The 22,980-nt window shown below is 45.4% G+C and overlaps 1 protein-coding gene across 5 annotated transcripts in view; it reads left to right on the forward strand.

Moving 5' to 3' along the window:
• The window catches only part of PRKAG2 (protein kinase AMP-activated non-catalytic subunit gamma 2), a 324,067-nt gene that overhangs the window by 265,301 nt on the left and 35,786 nt on the right, over positions 1–22,980 (forward strand). For 3 of the 5 annotated variants that reach the window (XM_050785863.1, XM_050785865.1, XM_050785866.1), the window contains one exon: positions 16,263–16,369. In XM_050785863.1, coding sequence (XP_050641820.1) covers positions 16,263–16,369 — 107 coding nt within the window. The remainder of the gene's footprint in view (positions 1–16,262; positions 16,370–22,980) is intronic. The other 2 variants (XM_050785864.1, XM_050785868.1) reach the window with 1 other exon arrangement.

Below are 22,980 nucleotides of genomic sequence, written 5' to 3' on the forward strand. Positions count from 1 at the left end.
CGCTGTCCTCCCACAAAAGGGAGCACAGAAAGTGCTGAAGGGAGTAAAACATTGGTGCTGACAGAGACTCACTCTGTCATCCAGGCTGGAGTGCGGTGGCATGACCTCGGCTCACTGCGTCCTTCGCCTCCCTGGTTCAAGACATTCTCAAGACTAGCCTCTCAAGTAACTGGGATCACAGGTGTGCACCCACACGCCCAGCTGATTTTTGTATTTGAGCTGAGGTTTCGTGTTGGCCAGTCTGGTCTCAAACTCCTGACTTCAAGTGATCTGCCCACCTCGTCCTCCCAAAGTGCTGGGATTATAGGCATGAGCCACCGTGCCTGGCCTAAGATTGATTTTTGCCATCTTAATGTCATCTGAGATGATGAGTGTGAGATCTAGACCACCCCACGTAAGTGCGCCAGTGTCTCTTCTAAGAATGCTGTTGTGTTGCCAGCCTTCCCTGCAGTTCCCACCGCTTGTCCTCGTGGGATGGGGTGGGCTTCACTCTGCGGGATCCATGCCTCACTCATGGATCAGATCGTTCCTTTTTCTGTCTGTGCTCAGTAACCTGGCCTCCGTCTCTGTACCATTTAATTGATATTGCAGTTTCCTTATCACCTACTGATTTATTTAGCTTGAATCACCAAGTCCCTAGAAGACTGATGGTTACAAAATTAAGCATGAAGCTGAGGAATAGACCGTGGAACAGGGCGGCCTCTGACAAGCACTGCACTGCCCTGGATCTGAGCACCTTTGAAACTGCAGCAAGCATTGCTTAGTAATGAAGGTGGTTCTGTGGACAAAATCTTTGCATCATGGTATAGAATACAAAGAGGAAGATGCTGAGGGGTGTAACCATTGATCAGCACTCCCCTGCCCTCAGTGGGTGGGTTCCCGATGAGGAAACTCCTCCTTGGCATTCTGACCCCAGTGTGCTCTGCTCCCACCCTGCAGGCATCTCTTCTCTGTTCCTTCTTTTGACTTAAAAGCAGAGAATATTAAAAAATGACTTATTTAGGTCCCTGTGGCCATTTTCACAACTTTGAATTGAAAATATTGGCTGGGCGTGGTGGCTCACGCCTGTAATCCCAGCATTTTGGGAGGCCAAGGTGGGCGGATCACCTGAGGTCAGAGGTTCAAGACCAGCCTGGCCAACATGGTGAAACCCCATCTCTACCAAAAAAATACAAAAATTAGCCAGGCGTGGTGGTGGGTACCTAAAATCCCAGCTACTCTGGAGGCTGAGGCAGGAGAATCATTTGAACCTGGGAGATGGAGGTTGCAGTGAGCCAAGATCAAGCCACTGCACTGCAGCCTGGGCAACAGAGCAAGACTCCATCTCAAAAAAAAAAAAAAAAGAAAAGAAAAGAAAAAATATTTGTAATGTGCTAACTAAGGTTTTGTTTTTTGTTTTTGAGATGGAGTCTTTCTCTGTCACCCAGGCTGGAGTGCAGTGGTGCGATATCGGCTCACTGCAAGCTCCACCTCCTGGGTTCAAGCGATTCTCCTGCCTCAGCCTCCCGAGTAGCTGGGACTACAGGTGCGCGCCACCAGTCCCAGCTAATTTTTGTATTTTCAGTTGAGACGGGGTTTCACCATGTTGGTCAGGATGGTCTTGATCTCTTGACCTCGTGATGCGCTTGCCTTGGTCTCCCAAAGTGCTGGGATTACAGGCATAAGCCACCACGCCCAGCCCACACTAAGATGTCTGTCTGTTTGTTTATTTGTTTATTTGTTTGTTTGGAGACAGGGTCTCACTCTGTCGCCCAGGCTGGAGTGCAGCGGTGCAATCTCAGCTCACTGCAAGCTCCACCTCCCAGGTTCACGCCATTCTCCCGTCTCAGCCTCCTGAGTAGCTGGGACTACAGGTGTCCGCCACCACGCCCGGCTGATTTTGTTTTTGTATTTTTAGTAGAGACAGGGTTTCATCGTGTTAGCCAAGATGGTCTCGATCTCCTGACCTCGTGATCCGCCCGCTTCAGCCTCCCAAAGTGCTGGGATTACAGACGTGACCCACACTAAGGTTTTTATAGTCTGGAGATTGAGCAGCAGTCCCCGTGTATGTTGACATTTTAAAAAGTGGAGCAGGAGATAAAGGTGGCGCTGGCAGCCTCCGGGGTAGAGCGAGCTACACAGGTGATAGGACTAGGTCAGCAAGTTCGGGCTGCTCATGACAGGAGAGGTGTGTCTGCAGTCAGTCACCCAGATTGTGTGGCGAGGGAGCCCCGAATGGTGGGCACGGAACCACTAAGCATGGACTGTTTTCTTAGGTCTTTTTTTCTTCTCACATTAGAAGCTTCCCTTTTTAGTTGAGGCCAACCCCTTCTGAAATTGGAGTAACCATTCCCAGGAGTGATGGGATGAGCCTCCTTTTGGACTAAACAAGAGTTACAGGACTGGACCAAAAGAAATGTGGAACTTGAGGGTGGGGGTGAGTCCTTAAGCTCTGCTTCTCAGGGCGTCCAGTTCCCTCACTGTGTGGGTGTTTCCGGTATCAGTGGGGAGAGAACCTGGGACGGGCAGATTGATGGTAACTGTCTGGTTAGTAGTGGATTCTTTTGGCAGTTGTTATCTTTATAAATAGGACACCTTGAAATCCATTTTGAGTCATTGTCTCATCTACTGTCCTGCGCTTAGTTTGATTAAGGTGTATAAGTAAAACGAATTTCATACTGGTATCTGTCTGTTAAATTATCCTTTAGTATTTTTGCCTGACTGTTAAACGATTAGTGATAGTCTGTCTTGTCCATTTTCATAGAATTAAGGCCAAGAAGACTGAAGAATTACATCGTCTTACAACACATTTTTTTTTTTTTTACAAATTCTTTCAAAATTAAAATTATATGTAAATGGGTTTCAGAAGAAGTAATTGGTGACTGTAGTGCTTATCTCTGAAACATACTTGTCCAGTTGTTTGCTGTATTTGCAGGTGTTTTTAAAATGTGTATGGTTGAATGAACATTTGAAGGTCTTCTACAATCTTACTCAACTGCATTTTTTTGTCTAATAGAGTTAGAAAATAGCTTCAATATAAAATATACTTGCGAACATTTTAAAGCTTTATTTAGATCAATGCTGTTTCACTTAAAAACAAATATTGCAGTGGTGTGTGACTATAGTCCCAGCTATGTGGGAGGCTGAGGTGGGAGAATCCTGTGAGCCGAGGAGTTTGAGGCCAGCCGGGGCAACATAGTGTGCGACCCCATCTTGAAAAGAAAAAAAAAAAAAGAAAGAGAAAAAAATCACGAGGCACTTCCATAGGTGCGTTATTTCTCTTAAAAAAAAAAAAGTCTAATCCTTTAATCTTATAAAGGTATATAAAGTTTTTTTTTGTTTTGTGTTTTTACTGGTTATTAAATCTAGATTCACCAGTGTTCTTTTAAACCCGTGTGCTTCATTGGCTGACGTTTCCTCTCTGAGGACAGGAACGTAATATAGTTGTCTCAGATCCATACTTGCCTCTCTCGAATTTGATCTGTGCGTCTTTCAGTGACTTACAAGGTACCAGGCGTTACTCATGCCTAATATCTACAAGGAACCCTCCAGGGGCCTGGGATTATAGAGAAGAGCAAGGGACATCCACTGCCCCCAGGAGTGCATGTCTAAGGGAAGAACAGACCTGTAACTTCAGTAGAAGGTGTGTGTGACTCACAAAGCATTAAGGCATGTCAAAACTGGAGCAGTTAATTCCAACCTGAGGGGCTCAAACGGAAGGTTTTATGGGAGGAAGTAGCCTTTGAACTGAACTTTGAAGGCCTATTAGTTTCCCAGGCTGCCACAACTTGGTGGCTTAGACAACAGAAGTTTATTTCCTTCTAGTCTGGAGGCCAGAATTCTGTAAGTCATCAGCAGGGGTGGTTCCTTCCAGAGGTTGAGGGAGAATTCACCCCACGCTGCCCTCAGCTCCTGCTGTTGCCAGCAGTCCTTGGCATCCTTGGCTCGCCGCTGCGTCGCCCCAGCCTCCACCTGTCTTCACGTGGCCCTCCCCTTTGTGCCTCTCTGCATCTTCTCTCTCTCTTATAAGGACACTTGTCACTGGATTTAGGGCCCACCCTAATCCAGGATAACCTCATCTCCAGATCCTCACCTTAGTTACACCTGCAGAGACCCTTATTGCACATAAGGTCCCATTCTGACATTTCCAGTGGACGTGTCTTTCTGTGAGGACCACTGTTCAGCCCTCTGCAGAAAGGCAAGCAGGATGGCAGGAGACCATGGGAGAACAGGGAAGGCACTGTTGAGGAAGAAAGAATAGTGTGTGCAGAGGCACAGAACAGAAGCATGGGGAACGCATTCTCAAAATTGGATTTCCCACAGTTCAAACCCTTCCTTTGAAAAGGATGTGTTGAAATGATCCTAGAGTATGAGATTCCTAGGGGATGTGATAGGAGATGAGGCTAGAAAGGTAGGTTAGAGTTCGATTTCTAGAACCTTGAATGATACAGGGTATATTGTGTAGGTAGGAAGGACATGTCAGAAGTTCCCCAGCAGCCAGGCACGGTGACTCATGCTTATAACCACAGTGCTTTGGAAGGCTGAGGCTTGAGGCCAAAAGTGCAAGACCAGCCTGGATGACATAGTGAGACCCCATCACTACAAAAAAAATACAGAATAAAAACGTTAGCCAGATGTAATGGCACGCATCTGTAGTCTCAGCTACTGGGATTGGTTGAGCCCAAGAGTTCAAGGCTGCAGTGAGCCATGATCGCACCACTGCACTCCATCCTGGGTGGCAGAGTGAGACTCTGTCTCAAAAAAACCACGGTACTGAGCAAGCGTATTATGTAATCAGATTTGTTTTTAATAGGAGAAATACTTCCAATGTTTCAATTTAGTGTTTATAATTGCTTGCATTTAAACTTAGATGTTGCATTTGTAAAAGTTTGTTATTAACCTTTATGAATTAAACACTTTAATATAAACTTGCTACTTATTGATATTATTCTTTAGCAACGCCCTTGCATAATAATGTTGGGTTGGCATCTATTTAAAGAGTAGTAAGATTTAAAGTCAGTCCGCAAACAGGTTTCTTCCTTTTGTAGAGCAGTAACTCAAGTCCCAGTGTGATACTCTGTAATTATGCTTCTATCCTATAACACTGAAAATATCAAAAGCAAGAAGGGAGCATTGTGTTAATATCTTAACCCCAGTTAGCTTTTGAATATGGAGTTGGAACTTCTTGCCCTCTCAGGAATTTTGATAATATATTTTATTTTATTTATTTATTTTTTGAGACAGTCTTGCTCTGTTGCACAGACTAGAGTGCAGTGGTAGTATCTCGGCTCACTGCAGCCCCCGCCTCCCGGGTTCCAGCCATTCTCCTGCCTCAGCCTCCCAGGTAGCTGGGATTACAGGCACACGTCACCATGCCTGGCTAACTTTTGTATTTTTAATAGAGATGGGGATTCACCATGTTGGCCAGGCTGGTCTTGAATTCCTGACCTCAGGTGATCCACCCAGCTCAGCCTCCCAAAATGCTGGGATTACAGGCGTGAGCCACAGCACCCGGCCAAGGAATTTTGATAATATATTTTAAACAGCCTGTTGTTGAATAATTTGGGTGGGTTTTGTTGTTGTTGTTGTGTAACTCCAAATTACACTCATTTTCACTCTGTTTCAATATATTTCTTCCTCCAAGTACAATGTGAGACTTCACCATAATGTAACTAACACAGATGGTGCCACCTATAATCGTAAAGTTTATACTAAAAGTAGAAAAGCGACATTAAAAAGAACATTTTATATTTTACTTTCTTTTCCTAACTTAAAAAGCTTATACTTTTGTTGTGATTGATGTTGTTTTATTACATTAGTAATAATCTGTCCTTATTCCCACTAAACAAAAATTTTATTATAATTTGTAGGTGGCTTACGCCTGTAATCCCAGCAGTTTGGGAAGCCAAGGCAGGTGGATCACTTGAGCCTGGGAGTTTGAGACCAGCTTGGGCAACATAGTGAGACTTCATCTCTATTTAAAATTAATTATTATTTTTCTTTTTCTGAGGCAGAGTACTGTTCTGTCCCCCAGGCTGGAGTGTAGTGGCACGATCTCAGCTTACTGCAACCTCCACATCCTGGGTTTGAAGCAATTCTTTTTTTTTTTTTTTTTTTTTTTTTTTTTTTTTTTTTTTTTTTTTTTTTTTTTTTTTTTTTGAGACAGAGTCTCGCTTTGTCGCCAGGCTGGAGTGCAGTGGCATGATCTCAGCTCACTGTAACCTCACAACCTCCGCCTCCAGGGTTCAAGCGATTCTCCTGCCTCAGCTTCCCGAGTAGCTGGGATTACAGGTGTGTGCTACCATGCCCGGCTAATTTTTGTATTTTTAGTAGAGAGAGGGTTTCACCATGTTGGCCAGGATGGTTTCAATCTCATGACCTTGTGATCCACCCACCTTGGCCTCCCAAAGTGCTGGGATTACAGGCGTGAGCCACTGCGCCTGGCCTGAAGCAATTCTTGTGCCTCAGCCTGCCAAGTAGCTGGGATTACAGGCGTGCGCCACTATGCCCAGCTAATTTTTGTATTTTTAGTAGAGACAGGGTTTCGCCATGTTGCCCAAGATGGTCTCAAACTCCTGGCTTCTCAAGCAGGCCACCCACCTTGGCCTCCCAAAGTGCTGGGATTACAGGCGTGAGCCACTGCACCCAGTCATAAAATTTAATTTTAAAACATCTTTTTAAAGAAATTTTATTATAAATTTTATTTTTGTTTTTTAAATTAGTTTTAACTAGTTTTAGACATTCAAAGAGGATTTATTACAATTTAAATATTTAACATTTTACAGCTGGGTGTGGTGGCTCACACCTGTAATCCCAGCACTTTGGGAGGCTGAGGCAGGCAGATCACTTGAGGTCAGGAGTTTGAGACCAGCCTGGCCAACATGGTGAAAGCCTGTCTCTACTAAAAATACAAAGATTAGCCAGGCTTGGTTTCCCACGCCTATAATCCCAGCTACTCGGGAGGCTAAGGAACAAGAATTGCTTGAACCCGGGAGATAAAGGTTGCAATGAGCTGAGATTGTGCCACTGCACTCCAGCCTGGGTGACAGAGCGAGACCCTGTCTCCAAAATAAATAAATTAATGAATGAATTTTACTTTAGTCAAGTGCTTTATATTTTTAAAAAATGTTGTAGATCCTTCCCCAAACCTGGAACCCAGTTACAGAGGTTCTAATCTTGAGAAAAGCATGAGACCTCTTCCAGCCAATGGGCATCCTCCAAAGTGCCTGATCAGAACTTCAGAGCTTCCAAGGCCATCACAACAAGGAGAGTCTGAGAAACCGTGGCAGCCAGGAGGAGCCCAAGGAGATGCTCCCAACCATCATGTGGAATCCTGGACAGGATCCTGGGACAGACACAGGACATTAAGGAAAAATTAAGGAAATCTGAATAATGTGGAGACTTCTGTTAATACATTGTTGGTTTTATTTTGTGTCTGTGTGTGTGACAGAGTCTTGCTCTGTCACCCAGGCTGGAGGGCAGTGGCACAGTCACAGCTCACTGCAGCCTTAGCCTCCTGGCTCAAGAGACCCTCCCACTTCAGCCTCCTGAGTAGGCTGGGGCCATAGGTGTGCACCACCACACCTGGCTAATTTTTTTTATGTTTGTAGAAATGGGGTCTCACTGTGTTGCCCAGGCTGGTCTCAAACTCGTAGCCTCAAGGACTCCTCCTGCCTCGGCCTCCCAAAGTGTTGGAATTACAGGTGGGAGCCACTGTGCCTGGACACATTCATTATTATTTTCTTGGTTGGTTAACTGTAACTGCTGTACCATGCTAATGCAAGATGTTGATGATGGGGGAACACACTTCCAGCTGCTCTGGAGGCTGTGTGCATGCAGGACAGGCACAAGAGCCCAGCTCTCCACACCTCCTTGGATGACGGAGGAAGCCCACGCAGGAAGCCCCAAGCTGCACTCCCACAGCTCCCCAGCCAACTAGGGGGCTGCCTGTGTGTGAAGGCAGTGCTGGAGGACCTGCTAGAAAGTCCAAGCCACAGCAGGCTTGGAAACTGTCTTAACTAGGAGATGGCTCCACAAGCCACCCACAGGTTTGTCAGCCACAGGTGGGTGCCTAACTGGCTGGGGCACAGCCTCTGACCACTCCTAACCTAGGATTGGATTATAACTCAGAGTTTGAAATAAATATCCATGAATCTACACTGACATGAATAAATGATCAGATAAATGAATAAATAACTCTCCTGTACATAATTATTTTAAACAAGGAGGTAGCGCGTAACTCCTGGCCATTAAGTGAGGGGTCCTAGTGACCTTAAAAAGGTTACTGTACATAAAGGAGAGGAAGAGTACCTCTACTTGGAGAAACCTGACAAATATGACTTCACTCAGGTGATTAAGGTGATGAGTAATGTTGATTTTAGATACCCTAGATAGGATGGGATGAGAAGGCATGTGTACCCTCAATATGATGATGAGGATGGAGTGTGTCCCTCCCTGTGATGATGAGGAAGGAGCGTGTGCCTCCGCGTGTGATGAGGTCGGACGTGTCCCTCCGCGTGTGATGCGGCCGGAGCGTGTCCCTTCCTGCGTGATGAGGTGGGAGCGTGTCCCTCCATGCGTGAGGAGGTCGGAGCATGTCCCTTCTTGCGTGATGAGCTCGGAGCGTGTCCCTTCCTGCGTGGTGAGGACGGAGCGTGTGTCGAGAATGGAGCGTGTCCCTCCACGTGTGAAGAGGATGGAGCGTGTTCCTCTACGTGATGATGAGAACGAAACTGCGTAACCCAAAGATTGGGGAAAACCCTGTGTTAGTTCTCACACTGCTTTAAATGGACTACCTGAGACTGGGTGGATAATTTGTGAAGGAAAGAGGTTTAATTGACTCCCAGTTCTGCATGGCTAGAGGGGCCTCAGGAAACTTGCAATCATGGCGGAACGGGAAGAGGCATGTCTTTCGTGGAGCAGGCAACAGAGAGCAAGGGCAGAGAAAACGGCCTTATAAAGCCCTCAGATCTGAAAACTCAGGCACTATCACAAGAACAGCATGGAGGAAACTGCCCTCGTGATCCAATCACCTCCCATTAGGTCCTGCCCTTGGCATGTGGGGATTATGGGAACTACAATTCAAAATGAGATTTGGTTGGGGACACAAAGCCAAACCGTATCAATAATGTAAGATGATAAACTTGGAGGAGCCTGATATGGAGTATATAGGAACTGTTCCAGCTTTGCAACTTTTTTGTAAATCTGGAACATATATTTATTCAAAATACAATGTGAATTGAAATAATTGAGAAATCAATACATTAAAATGATATACTAAAAATATAATCTAACACTAAACTTAAATTTTCAAAAATTCTGTAAGTTTGAACATTCTTGCCCTATTTTATTTTCCATTTTTATTTCACATATTCATATAGTAATAACATGTATAATATGTCTATAATATGTGTACCTCTTTTATGAAAATTCTTGATTTAATTAATGAACAAAATATCTTCAGAGGTTCCCTTTCTGGGAGATGGTTTGTTACATTTTACTATACTTAGCGTCCCTCTTGATTTCTTGCTTTTGAATTTTAGGATGATAGATTTGGCAGGCAATTTGTAACTTAAATACTGGTTGAATGTATGCTTGACTGCCGTGATCTTTGGTTTTTGTATTGCACGAATCCCGCACTCAGTAGGCGTGAGGAGACTGCGCATGCGGCTGCGTGAGGCGCGTCATCCTTAGCGGCGATGGCGGACCCAGACCAGAGCTGTCTGCGCCGCTCTGATGAGAGCTTGCTGTTTCAGGCCTTTCTTTAGCAGGGCCCTCACTGTCTAGTCTATCAGTGTTTTGAGAAATATGGGAATCATCCGTCCATCCGTTCCCTCCCTGACAGCCGCTGCTATTCATTCACGAACGCCGAGCTTGTCCTTGGTAGTGCTGGTGGCAGTGTGATGACAGTCAGTGTCCCCTCCATTGGTTTGCAGTGTCTGTGAGGACAAGGGTTGTGGTTGTTGTCTTCCCTGTGGCATCCCCGCCTCTCGCACAGTGGATGCCGCGGGTGCCTCACCAGAATCCTCCTGTCACACCCAAGTTCTCATATTTCAACATCTGTGCCCCAGGACATTCTTTGGCAACTGGGCTTGTGGGTAGAAATGCCAGGGGTCATGTCCCAGGAATTACCTGGAACCCAGGCAGGGCAGGAGGGGTCCTCCCCTGAGACAGCTCTGAGGTCTGTACAGCCTCGGAGCATCCTCCCTCGTAGCTTCACTCCAGGGTCATGAAGGTGTAGCCTGTTTACTGGGCCCCCTTTCTTTTGAGTTTTTCTCCCCTAACTTTCCCTGGTCTTGGGATCAGCTTTGGGAGGAATGTAAACTAAGACAATATGCAATAAATATTTATAGACTGAATTAATTTATGGATTACTTGAGTAAGATACTGATCATTCAAATAAATTATCACCCAGGAAGGAAAAAATATTAGAAATACACAGTCACTGTTAACGAGATAGAAGGCGATAACTGATGAGACAGAAGCACGATGCCATTAGCGTTCAGGGGAAGAAGTCATTTTAGATTTCCTTACTCTTTCCAGGTCAGGGCTGGTGACCCACCTGTGTGATCTCAGGTGATCCAGTGCTCACCCTGGGCTGATGCATAAGCTTTGAGGGTGGAGAACCGGTCATTGTGTCCCCCTGTGAGTAACCCCAGGACAGGACCCAGGACACAGGTCCTCCCCAGGTGCGCTCAGATGAGTGCACCACTGAGTCAGGAAAGTGAGCTTAATAAGGAGCTACTGGAGGCTGGGACAGAGCTTCAAATCCCGCTTGGGTCACTTCTTCACCATCTGATTTGGGCCTTGTGACACAGCTTGTCCTAGCCTCAGTTTCCTCAGAGGTAAAATAAAAAACATGAAGCCGTATTCCTTTAGGTTGTTACATCAGTTAAGTGAGGTGATTTATTGCGGTACCTGGTCCATAATGAGCACTCAGATGTTCACTTCTTTTGTGAGAAAAGATGTCAGTTGAGGCTGGGTTGAAATTGAACAAGGAAAAGTCAAGGAGGAGGATGTTTAAGGTAACATGAGTGAACAAGGGAGAGGTCAAAGGCTACAGGAGACTGAGAGGGAGCCCGTTTGCCTAGACATGAAACCAGGAGGTGGGAAATAAGGCTGCGGAGAAGCCAGATGTGGAGATTCATAAACAAAACACGGAGGCATCTGGACTTTATTCCACATCAGGAGGGAAGCATTTGAGAGGGAAATATGCAGGAGGCAGTTGCAGTGACAAAACTCTGCATTATAAATTGTGATATCCCAAAGAGAGGTCCGAATGAAAATAGACTTGGGAGTGGTCCACATCATTTGTCATGAAATTGGCAAACCAGCTGCATGGATGTCCACAGTAGGAAATACACAGAATTGTAGGGCTCCTTTCCACAGCCAAGGAGCTTGGGTAGTATCACTTGTTTAGCACTTGTTTTGCTAATTAGCTCATACACTACAATTTCTTCTTCTCAGATATTTCCCAAGTAGTTCAGATCTTCCTAAAATGCACAGATCGGTGTGGGCTGAATGGAGCTGTCAAGGATGTCTCTTGCAGATGGTATAATTTGAACTGACCCGTGAAGATAGGGAAGGATTTCGGCAGAACAGGGAAAGCGGTCGTGGCAGGCCGAGGGCAGGAGGGGGATCAGCTTGGCTAAGAACACAGCTTTGGAATCCAGAGGCTTCAAGTTCAAATTCACGTTCCATGACTCACCAGTCATATCCTTGGGCCAAGGTCTAATGAAGGGGTTCACTGGGCCACAAAGAGATGGAGAAAGTATTTCAGACAGAGGATGCAGTAGTGTCAGGCCTTATGGAAGAGATAGCAGAGCACTGATGGAGGACTAGAAAAAAAAATAGGGGTTGGAGAAAATACAAAGTGGTAGTGTTTAGTACAAGAGGCAGGGAGGTTGGGGGGGCCAGGCCTCCCAGGTCTTATAGGTCAGGGGTCCCCAATCCTGGGGCCATGAACCAGTACTCTTCCCTGGCCTGTTAGGAAATGGGCTGCACAGCCGGAGGCGAGGCGTGGGTGAGCCAGCATTATGGCCTGAGCTGTGCATCCTCTCAGATCAGGGACAGCTTTAGTGTCTCATAGGAGCCTAAACCCGGTTGCGAACTGTTCCCATGAGGGATCTAGGTTGTGTGCTCCTGATGAGAATCTGGTGCTTGATGATCTGAGGTGGAACAGTTTCATCCTGAAACCACCCACTACCAACCCCCGTGGAAAAATTGTCTTCCACAAAACCAGTCCTAAGGACTGCTGTTGTAGGTGACTTAAGGGGTTTTGCCTTTATTCTAAAGCAGCTGGATTAGATTATATTTGCATCTGGCAAAATCTTCCTGGATGCAGTGTGGACAGCTGTGAAGATACGGGGGCAGAAGGATTGATGAGGAAGTTAGGATATCTAGGGGGGTGGCCATGGAGGCCGAGAAATGAGTGGATTGGAGGGATCTGGGGTGCAAAATCAAGGGATCGTGATAAATTGGTTAGGGTGACAAGAGGACAATGGCAAGGATGACTCCTACATTTCCATGATCGGTTGGACAGTGTTGCCTTTTCCTTATCAGCGTGCTATCAACCCCACAACACACTGTCATTATTTTTGTTTAAATTGTCTGTTAGGGCCAGGTGCGGTGCCTCAAGCCTGTAATCCCAGCACTTTGGGAGGCCAAGCCATACAGACCACCTGAGGTCAGGAGTTCAAGACCAGCCTGGCCAACACAGTGAAACCCCATATCTACTAAAAATACAAATATTAGCCAGGCGTGGTGGCACGCACCTGTAATCCCAGCTACTCAGGAGGCTGAGGCAGGAGAATCGCTTGAACCTTGGAGGCGGAGGTTGCAGTCAGCCAAGATTGAGCCACTGCACTCCAGCTTAGGTGACAAGAGCTAAACTCCATCTTAAAAAAAATAAAAATAAAAAATAAATTGCCAATTAACTTTTAGAGAGATTTAAATAATTTTTGAAAGCATTTATATATTTGTCCACATCGTTACCATTTTCAGTGCTCTGTGTTCCCTGTGTAGGTCCGTGTTTCCATACAGCATTTATGTAATTAATACCTTTAAAATTTTTTAAAATTTCTGTCTGCTAACAATGAGTTAGTAGATACAAATATAGTAGCCTTTTTTTCTATTTGCATTTGCTTTATTGTACTTTTTTCGTTTTTTTTTAATTTTTTGTTGACACATAGTTGTACATATTTATGGGATACAGTTTGATGTTTTAATATATGTATATATTGTGTACTGATAAAATCAGGATAATTAGTGTATCTGTCACCTAAAACATGTATCATTTGTGGCAGGAACATTCAAAATCCTCCCTTCTAGCTATTTTGAAATATACAATACGTTATTGTTAACTATAGTCACCACACTGTGCAATAGAACACCAGAATGCATTCCTCCTGTCTGACTGTAACTGACCAACCTCTCTTACCACCACCCTGTTCCCTCCCCAGCCTCTGGTAACCACTCTCTACTTTCTACTCCTGTGAGATCAACTTGTTTAGATTCCACAGATGAATGAGATGGTATTTGCCTTTCCATGCCTGGTTTATTTCATGTAGCACAGTGTCCTCTAGGTTCATCCTGTGGTCACAGATGTCAGGATTTCATTCTTTTTTATGCTTGAATAGTACTCTGTTGTGCGTGGGTACCACATTTCTTTATCCGTTCATCTTTTGGCGACACTTAGGTGGATTCCATGTCTTGACTGTTGTGAATAGTGCTGCACTCAACATGGCAGTGCAGATGTGTCATTAACACTCTGATTTCATTTCCTTTGGGTATGCCCAGTAGTGGGATTGCTGGATCATGGGGTAATTCTATTTTTATTTTTTTGAGGAACCTCTGTACTGTTTTCTATAATAGCTATACTAATTTATATTTCATTCCCACCAATAGTTCAAAAAAAAGTGGGGGGGCTTCCTTTTCTCCATATCCTCAGCAACACTCATGTTTTGTTTGTTTTGTTTATTATAGCCATTCTAACTGGAGTGAGGTGATATCTCATTGTGGTTTTGATTTGCATTTCTCCAGTGACTAGCGATGGTGGACATTTTTTCATATACCCATTGACCATTTCTATGTCTTCTTTGAGAAATGTGTATTCAGTTCTTTTGCCCATTTTTTAATCAGATTATTTGGTTTTTTGTTGTTGTTGTTGTTGTTTTCCTGCTGTTGAGTTGTTTGAATTCCTAATCTATTTTGGATATTAACTCTTTATCAGATGTATAGTTTGCCAATATCTTCTCTCATTCTGTAGGTTGTCTCTTCACTCTGTTGATTATTTCCTTTGCAGGATAGAAGCTTTTTAGTTTGATATAATCCCATTTATTCATTTTTGCTTTTGTTCCATGTGCTTTTGAAGTTTTATCCATAAAATATTTGCCCAGACCAAAGTCATGAAGCATTTCCCCTGTTTTCTTCTAGTAGTTTCATAGTTTGGGTCATAGATTTTTCAATCTTTAATCTATTTTCCGTTGATTTTTGTATCTGATGAGAGACAGGAGTCCAGCTTCATTTTTCTGCATGTGGATATCTAAGTTTCCCAGCACCATTTATGGAAGAGACCACGCTTTGCCCAGCGTGTATTCTGGGAACCTTTGTCAAAAATCATTTGACTGTAATGTGTGGATTTATTTCTGGGCTTTCTGATTCTCTTTGTCTGTGTGTCTGTTTTTATGCCAGCATCATGCTGTTTTGGTTATTGTAGCTTTGTAGTATATTTCGAAGTCAGGTAGTGTGATATCTTCACCTTTGTTCTTTTTGCTCAAAATTCTTTTGGCTATTTGGGGTCTTTTGTGGTTCTATACAAATATTAGGATTTTTTTTTCTTGTCCTGAGAAGAATTGGTATTTTGATAGGCATTGTGTTGAATCTGTAGATCATAGTGGGTAGTATGGTCATTTTAACAATATTCTTCCAATCCATGAACACAAGGTATCTTCCCATTTATTTGTGTCTTCTTCAATTCTTCCTTTATTTTTTGACAGTCTCACTTTGTAACCCAAGTTGGAGTACAGTGCCGCAATCTCAGCTCACTACAACCTCTGCCTCCCAGATTCAAGCAATTCTCGTGCCTCAGCCTCCTGAGAAGCTGGGATTACAGGCCCGTGCCACCATGCCCAGCTAATTTTTGTATTTTTAGTAGAAACAGGGTTTCTCCATGTTGGCCAGGCTGGTCTCAAACTCCTGATCTCAGGTGATCTGCCCACCTCAGCCTCCCAAAGTGCTACGATTACAGGCATGTGCCACCACACCTGGCCTGCTTCAGTTCTTTCATCGGTGTTTTATAGTTTTCACTGTAGAGATCTTTCACCTCCTGGGTTAAATTAAATCCTGAGTATTTTGGTTTTTTGTAGCTATTATAAATGGGATTTTTTAAAATTTCTATTTCAGATAGTTGTCTATTAGTGTATAGAAATGCTACTGATTTTTTATGTTGAGTTTATATCTCGTAACTTTACCAAATTATTAGTTTTGACAGTTTCTTGATGGAGTCATTAGGGTTTTCCATATATAAGATTATGTCATCTGCAAACAGGGACAGTTTAACTTCCTTGTTTCCATATTTGGATGCCTTTTATTTCTTTGCCTTGCCTGACTGCTCTGACAAGGACTTCCAGTACTACGTTGAACAGAGTAGCAAGAGCAGGCATTCTTGTCTTGTTCCTGGTCTTTTTTTTTCCCCCTTTATTTTTATTTTTATTTTATTTTATTATTTTTGTAGAAACTGGGTCTTGCTATGCCACCCAGGCTGGTCTCGAACTCCTGGGCTCAAGCGACCCTTCCACCTCAGCCTCCCAAAGTTCTGGGATTACAGGTGTGAGCCACCGCACCCGGCCTTGTTCCAGATCTTGAAGGGAAAGCTTCCAACTTTTCCCCATTCGATTAGCTTTGTCTTTGTTTTATTAACCCCGTATTTAATTCTGTGACCCTGCTAAACTCATTCTATTTAAACCTAGGAACTTTTTCTAGATTCTTTGGTTTTTCCTATATAGAAAATCATACAGTGTGCAAGTAAAGACAGTTTTGCTTTTTCCTTTTCAACGTGTATGCCTTTCATTTTTTTCTCTTGCCTTATTGCCCCATCTGGGACCTCCAGTACAGTGTTCATAGAATTAGTGAGAGTGAGCATCCTTGCCTGGCCCTTGAGTCATACTGGGAAAACATTTCGTATTTTACCATGAAGTCTGTTAGTGATAGGTTTATGTATATGCTCTTCATCCGATTGAGGGTGTTCTTTATTGTTACTGATGTTTTGCCTTTTTTTCTTATAGCAGAAGACTCAGAAAGTGGTGTTTACATGCGATTCATGAGGTCACACAAGTGTTATGACATCGTTCCAACCAGTTCAAAGCTTGTCGTCTTTGATACTACATTACAAGTAAGTGTACTCAGTTTTCATGAATTTTTTGTTTCACTTTTGGATGGCTACTGCTTTATGCAGTCATTTAAAACCAGCAATGCCAGCAAACGTTTATTGAGTCCTTTGCACTATCAGGCACTGTGCAGAGGTTTTATCTGAATTCTTAACATGTGCTATTACTGTCTTCTTCCTGAAGACAGGGAAGCTCAAATTATAGAGTTTAAGAACTTAAGTCAGGAAGCTTTGGCCAGGTGCAGTGGCTCACGCCTGTAATCCCAGCACTTTGGGAGGCCAAGGCTGGCAGATTACCTGAGGGTCGGGAGTTGGAGACCAGCCTGGCTAACGTGATGAAACCCCATCTCTACTAAAAATACAAAATTAACCGGGTGCGGTGGTGCATGCCTGTAGTCCCAGCTACTCAGGACCCTGAGGCAGGAGAATCGCTTGAACCCAGGAGGCAGAGGTTGCAGTGAGCCGAGATTATGCCACTGCACTCCAGCCTGACAACAGAGCGAGACTCCATCTCAAAAAAAAAAAAAAAAACAGAAAGCAAGCTAGGACCTAATCCACAGAGCTAGTACAAGATGGGGTTTTGAACACAGGGCTGTCTAATGTGTGTTAGAACCTAAGCTGTTCATTATTAAACTGTAGAGCCTCACTCAGTATATCCTCATGGTCTTTAAGTTATTTAGTTGAACATATGATACATAAACTTGAAATAATAATGGTGAAAAAGAAGACAATCACTAAAATGGGCAATCTCTTGAGAGAAGAACCTTACCAATCTCTTTTCACAGAACATTTGAATCTTAACATTTTGGTATTAAAATTATGCTTGTTGCAACTTACTTTATATCAATGTAACTTATAATCACATACGAACAGTCCTAAATATTATACTCAATAGAGTGATCAAACTACATTCAATGTAATCAAATGTGTGTCTACCCACATATCTGTGCATATACATTTAGTGTATTGTTTCTATATAAATATTTTCCAAGTAGGATTGTCCTCAGTCGAGTTCCTCAGAAGTAAATGCTAAACCAAGAGTTCACGGGCAAGTGGTTTATGAAGGATGCACTCCCAGGAGGAAGCATGAAGGGATCAGAGAAAGAGCAGGGCAGGGGAAGACACCCAGCCAGGGCCCTGCAAGGGTGGCCTCAGCCTGAGCCCTCGGGAGCTCCGGCTGAAAGGTGCCCTGGAGCGTGTCCAACCCCTCCCATAGCCCTGCCTTAGGTGATCCTCCCAGGCTCTTCCTGCTCCACCAGACCCTTTAGACCTCCCCAGGAACCCCCAGGTGTGGCCTGCTTCTGCTCCCACGCCCCACACCTGCCATGCGTCCTCAGAGGGCTCCCCGGGTTCTTGGAGCACCTTACCTGTATTCTGTGCCTGCCACCCAGGACTTACAGGATGACCAAAAATGATGTTGCTTTCGTTTAATTTCATTTTCCAATTGTTTCTTGTTAACATATGGAAATACAATTGATTTTTGCAAATTGGCTTTATATCCTTTGTCTTTGCTGAGTTCACTTTGGACCAGGTGACCTTCAGAGCCACTTTTAAAACCCTAATATTCTCTGATTATTTGACACAAAGAGGAAAGCATGCAAATACAATCTTATAGTAGGGAAAATGGTAGGCAGTCGTTTTAAGAGATGCCGTCTCGAGAACTGTGACCACGTGTTTCAATAACAAAATAACAAGAAGTTCTGAATTCCCAAGATAAGGGAACTACTGGCTCAGCCTATTTCAGCCTCACCCCCATCCCCCAGGAGGTTTACTTTGTAAAATACCAGATCTTCTGACCACCGGCATTTCTACCAACATAAAAATAAGTGACAGTAGGCCGGGCACAGTGGCTCACACCTGTAATCCCAGCACTTTGGGAGGCCGAGGCGGGCAGAGCACTTGAGGTTAGGAGTTCAAGATCACCCTGACCAACATGTTGAAACCCCATCTCTACTAAGAATACAAAAATTAAAATTATTAGCTGGGTGTGGTGGCAGGCACCTGTAGTCCCAGCTACTCAGGAGGCTGAGGCAGGAGGATCGCTTCAACCCAGGAGGTGGAGGCTGCAGTGAGCCGAGATCGTGCCACGGCACTCCAGCCTGGATGACAGAGTGAGACTCCAACAAAGCAAGACTCTCAAAAAATGACAGTAACAAGTAACAGCTGGTTTGACTTTTACCCAGCTTTCCACGTATTACTCATTTTGGCTAAACCCTAAAGAAAATCGAATGAGTAATACGTGAAAAATGCGATACCTTATGGATGTCCAAGATCACCGATCCAGTAAATATCACTTCCCTAATTAACAGGAGCTGTGAGCATCATCTCCGGGAAGCTGTTTATCCTGTGAGGCTCTGAGTTTGAGAGGAGCTGAGATGCATTACCATGGAAATAGGGGGAGAAAGTTGTTTGGCATTGGTTAAGTCAGAGTAAAAGATGTATTTGCAAGGGGGTGATTTGAGTATTTTCTAGACACAGGCTGCAGTAATAGTTATTGACACACCCTCGAGAGCTAAGAAAGCAAACAGAAAATAGCCGCGTACCCAAAACAACCTAAGAGATTAAATAAATCCTTGCATAGGCATATAACAGAATACTGCATACTGGAGAAAATGTTTGTCAAGAGTATATTCATTTATTAGGAAAAAAAAAAGTAAGCTGCAGAACAGTACTCAAAATGACCACGTTACTCTGAGGGTACAACATCCTCAGAGCCATAACTGCTCTGTGGACCAAGGCGAGCCACTTGCAGGGAAGCTGAAAGAGTGTGTGCAGACAGGAGTAGAACAGAGCCCACGAGAGGAGAGCAGAATGGGAGGGTGTGCCGCCAGAATGAGGGGGGACGAGCAGTCTCGGGCTTGGCTTTTCTGTTTCCATCTTCAGTCTCTTGAGAGGCCGACTGGACTCCCTGCGGTTGGGTTCCATGAGATTCCCCTGGTTTAATACTGGAATCACCCTGGGGATCCGTGTAGATATGTCCTGGCCATCTCAGTCCTGATAAAGTGGAAATCAGATGTCCAGCTGGGAGGTCTGCCTGCTGGGAGATGTAATCCCCACTGTCCTCAAGAGCCACACTCTGCAGTGCCAGCAGCGGCCAGCCCAGCAGGAGAAGCACCTGTAAACCAAGCCCAGCTTTTTCTCCGTCAGTCAGTGGCTCATAAGGAGCTCCCCCGAGTCTGGGTGTGGATCGAGGTAGGGGAGGCACCAGTGGCAGAGCAGCTGCATCATGTACCCGTGCAGCGTCCGTGTGCTTCACAGGCCTGGGCAAGCCCCGTCTCTGCCTGGCGAGAGAGGGTTGCTGTGCACACTCAGCATTCGGCCTGGAGGGCCTGGTAGTTCCTTGTTTGCGATGGGGAGCTCAGGTTGCATGGTCTCCGCGTCTCATGGCTAGCTTGTTCAGTCTCTGCAAGGGCCTGGCGCAATCAGCCAGAACTGTTTCCCAGCGAAAGTCATCTGTAGGAGAAGATATGGTTGTTTTGGAGTTAATCTTCCCTCAAAACCCTCAATGTCTACTCTGTAAATTTCCTTTTGGTGGAGGCTTCCTACAGCATCCCTGATATCAACCTTGCTGGATCCTAAGGCTACACAGAAGAGCAACCTGGACTTGCCACATGCCTGATCTTGCCCCAGGCCTCTCTGAAAACAGCTTTTAGTGTCACTCAGTACCTGTGTCAGAGTAGCACACACACATGTGGTGCACATTGCCTCCAAAACACCTGCCTGGTGGTTGTAGTGGCAGGTGAAGTGTGGAGTGACAACTTGAAGCTCTCATTGGAGGGGTGTCTCCAGTGTTTCAGGCCATTCTGGGGTGTGAGACCGCTGGTTCTTTGGGGTCTGTCCCTCACGCCGTGCCCTGCACATATCTCACAGAGGCACCTAGAGCTCTGCTACTTCCTGCCTGTCCAGTCCAGCCCACACTGCCATCAGCGCATGGGCCAGTGTGGCAATGTGCAGTGTGAAGATGGCCAGCTTCTCTGCAGACCATAATAAGGTACAGAGCAGGGGTGCTGCAGCCTTGAGACACGTGGGTGAAAGTGTCCTGTTGCCAGGTAAAGCAGACTCTGTCTGGGGGTCCTTGTAGATTGGTATAGAGAAAGGAGTATGTGCCCAGGCAGGGGCTGTAGGTCCCCCAAGATACTACATTGGGAACAGCTGCTGCAGTGACAAGTTCACTTTTCCGATTGAAGGGGTCCCTCACCTGTATGTTCCTCAGGGGCTCCAGGAGGAGTGTCCTCTGGGTATGGAATGTGCAAGTGGCACGTGACAAATCCGTGCCAGTGCCCCTGTCTCCCTTAGCCTGTGGATTCCTTCTGTATAGTTCACTGTGCCACAGAAGCCTGGCATCTCAGCCTTATTAAACACGGACTCAGCAGTGCCCTGCACTTCGGGCAGTCAACCAAGTGAGCGGTTAGAGCCACTGCCGGCTACGTTTGCAAAATGTTAACGGACAATTACTGGTGAGACCGCTCAGAGCAATCAGTCCCACCAAACGAGTGTTAAATTTCTCGTCTTTGTCCTGACTTACTAGCACCGTTCCCTTCCTGGGTTTCTGCAACTGTGAAATGGCAAGATCTCACAGTTTGTTTGGCGTATAAGTGGTTTCGTCCCCTGCTGCATGCAGAAACCTGTCCCTAGTTACAGGTCAAGGGGCGGCAATGGCCGGCTGGGGTTTTCTTTGGGAGGGTGAGAGGCCTGCGCTAGGCGTCTGCCCCATCCTGTCACTAGGCTTTCGAGTAAAGAAAGGTGATTCTCAGACACTGGAGAGCCAGCCGTTCCCACTGCCATGGGAGGCTCGGAGGAACTCCCGGATCTGGAATCTCACCTTCATCTGAGTCCAGTCAGACGTCCCTCTGTCCGGTGCCGGGGTCCCGCTCCTTCCAGATCCATGCCCGGCTTTCCCATCAAACCCAGAGATGCCGCCAATTCTGCCTGTGCATCCACACCCCGCAGAGTTATGCTTTGTGTTTGGTTTTGGAAACAGCCCTGTAGCTACGAGAAATAGATTCTCTGGGGACTACCATAGAGGCTGTTGGTTTCTCTGTCTGTAAGTTGCGGGTCCCGTACCCGGGCTTGTGGTTTTCTCAGAGGCCCCAGCATACTCACAGGAGGCTCTCACACTGAGTCCTTTGGTCCTGGCTTCTGTGTCAGTGGCCAGTACAGTGGCCATGTGGGCCCTGGCACCCAGATGTCACCACAGTCACAGATGATGACTTGTTTAGTCACAGTGCCATGGCCTGCCCTGGATTACAGGAATCTGATTTCCCACTGACAAAGAGCTCAACACTGTGTTAAACCCACTGATGGGAAACCAATTCCAAGTCCTCTGTTTCTAGGAACCAGTCTTGGCCGTTTCTTTTCTTTCTTCTTCTTTTTTTTTTTTTTTTTTTTTTTTTTTTTTTTTTTTTTTTTTTTTTTTTTACGATAGGGTCTCACTCTGTCACCCAGGCTGAAGTACAGTGGTATGATCTTGGCTCACTGCAACCTCCGCCTCCCAGGTTCAAGCAATTCTTGTGCCTCAACCACCCAAGTAGCTGGGATTTCAGGCGCCCGCCCCCACACCTGGCTAATTTTTTGTATTTTTAGTAGAGGTGGTGGGGTTTCACCATGTTGGACAGGCTGTCCTCAAACTCCTGGCTTCTTGACCTGTCTGCCTCCACCTCCCAAAGTGCTGGGACTACAGTTTTGAGCCACCGTGCCTGGCCATGGTGCCAGTTTCTTGATCAGTCAAGGTTCAGTCAGGAGACAGAAGCCACACCAGTTATTTAAACAGAAAAAGAACATAAGCAAATGTTAACTGGATCTAAGTTAACTTGTAACTGAAAGGATAAATAAAGACCTCTAAGGCAGTGTTCTCAAAGTCTGGTTCCCAGAACAGTAGCTCAGCATCAACTGGAACTTATAAAAACACAGCTCATTGGACCCAATCTCAGACCCGAATCTGAAATGGGGAGATGAGGCTCAGTGACCCACATTTTACCATGATGCTGAGTCTGATGTACTCTACAGTGTCATGGAGGAGAGGGCATCCTGGCATGTGCCTTCTAGCTGGTGCTTATGTCTCTGAGTGGGGGGCTTGAGGAAGCTCATTTCGCACAAAATGGGAAAACAACAAACTGTATTCAGCTGCTGCTCCTACAGTGCCCAGGTAAGGCATTGCCTGGGTGGAACTCACGGGAGCTGCAGGCAGACAGGAACCCTGCTGGCCGCTGACGGGAGGAGCAAGCTTCCTCCTGCTCCGGCTTTGAATCCCTCCCTAGACTCCTTTATTGTCAGAGCCTGAAATAGAGCCAGCTGGCAACACCGAAACAGGGCCTACAAAGTCCCAGCATCACGGAGCCAAGTTAGAGGGGTGGACATGGAGCCAAGAGACAGTAACTTAAAGACTGGCACAGTAGAAAGGGGGGACATCCCATTCCCTTCCAGACAAGCCCAGGAATTCAGAGAAAGATAGGTATCAGTTAGTGTATTAGCCCGTTTTCATGCTGCCAATAAAGACATACCTGAGACTGGGTAATTTATAAAGGAAAAGAGGTTTAATGGACTCACAGTTCCATGTGACTGGGGAGGCCTCACAATCAAGGTGGAAGGCAAGAAGCAAGTCATGTCTTACATGGATG

This window comes from Macaca thibetana, chromosome 3, assembly GCF_024542745.1.
Source record: "Macaca thibetana thibetana isolate TM-01 chromosome 3, ASM2454274v1, whole genome shotgun sequence".
Classification (NCBI taxonomy): Eukaryota; Metazoa; Chordata; class Mammalia; order Primates; family Cercopithecidae; genus Macaca; species Macaca thibetana.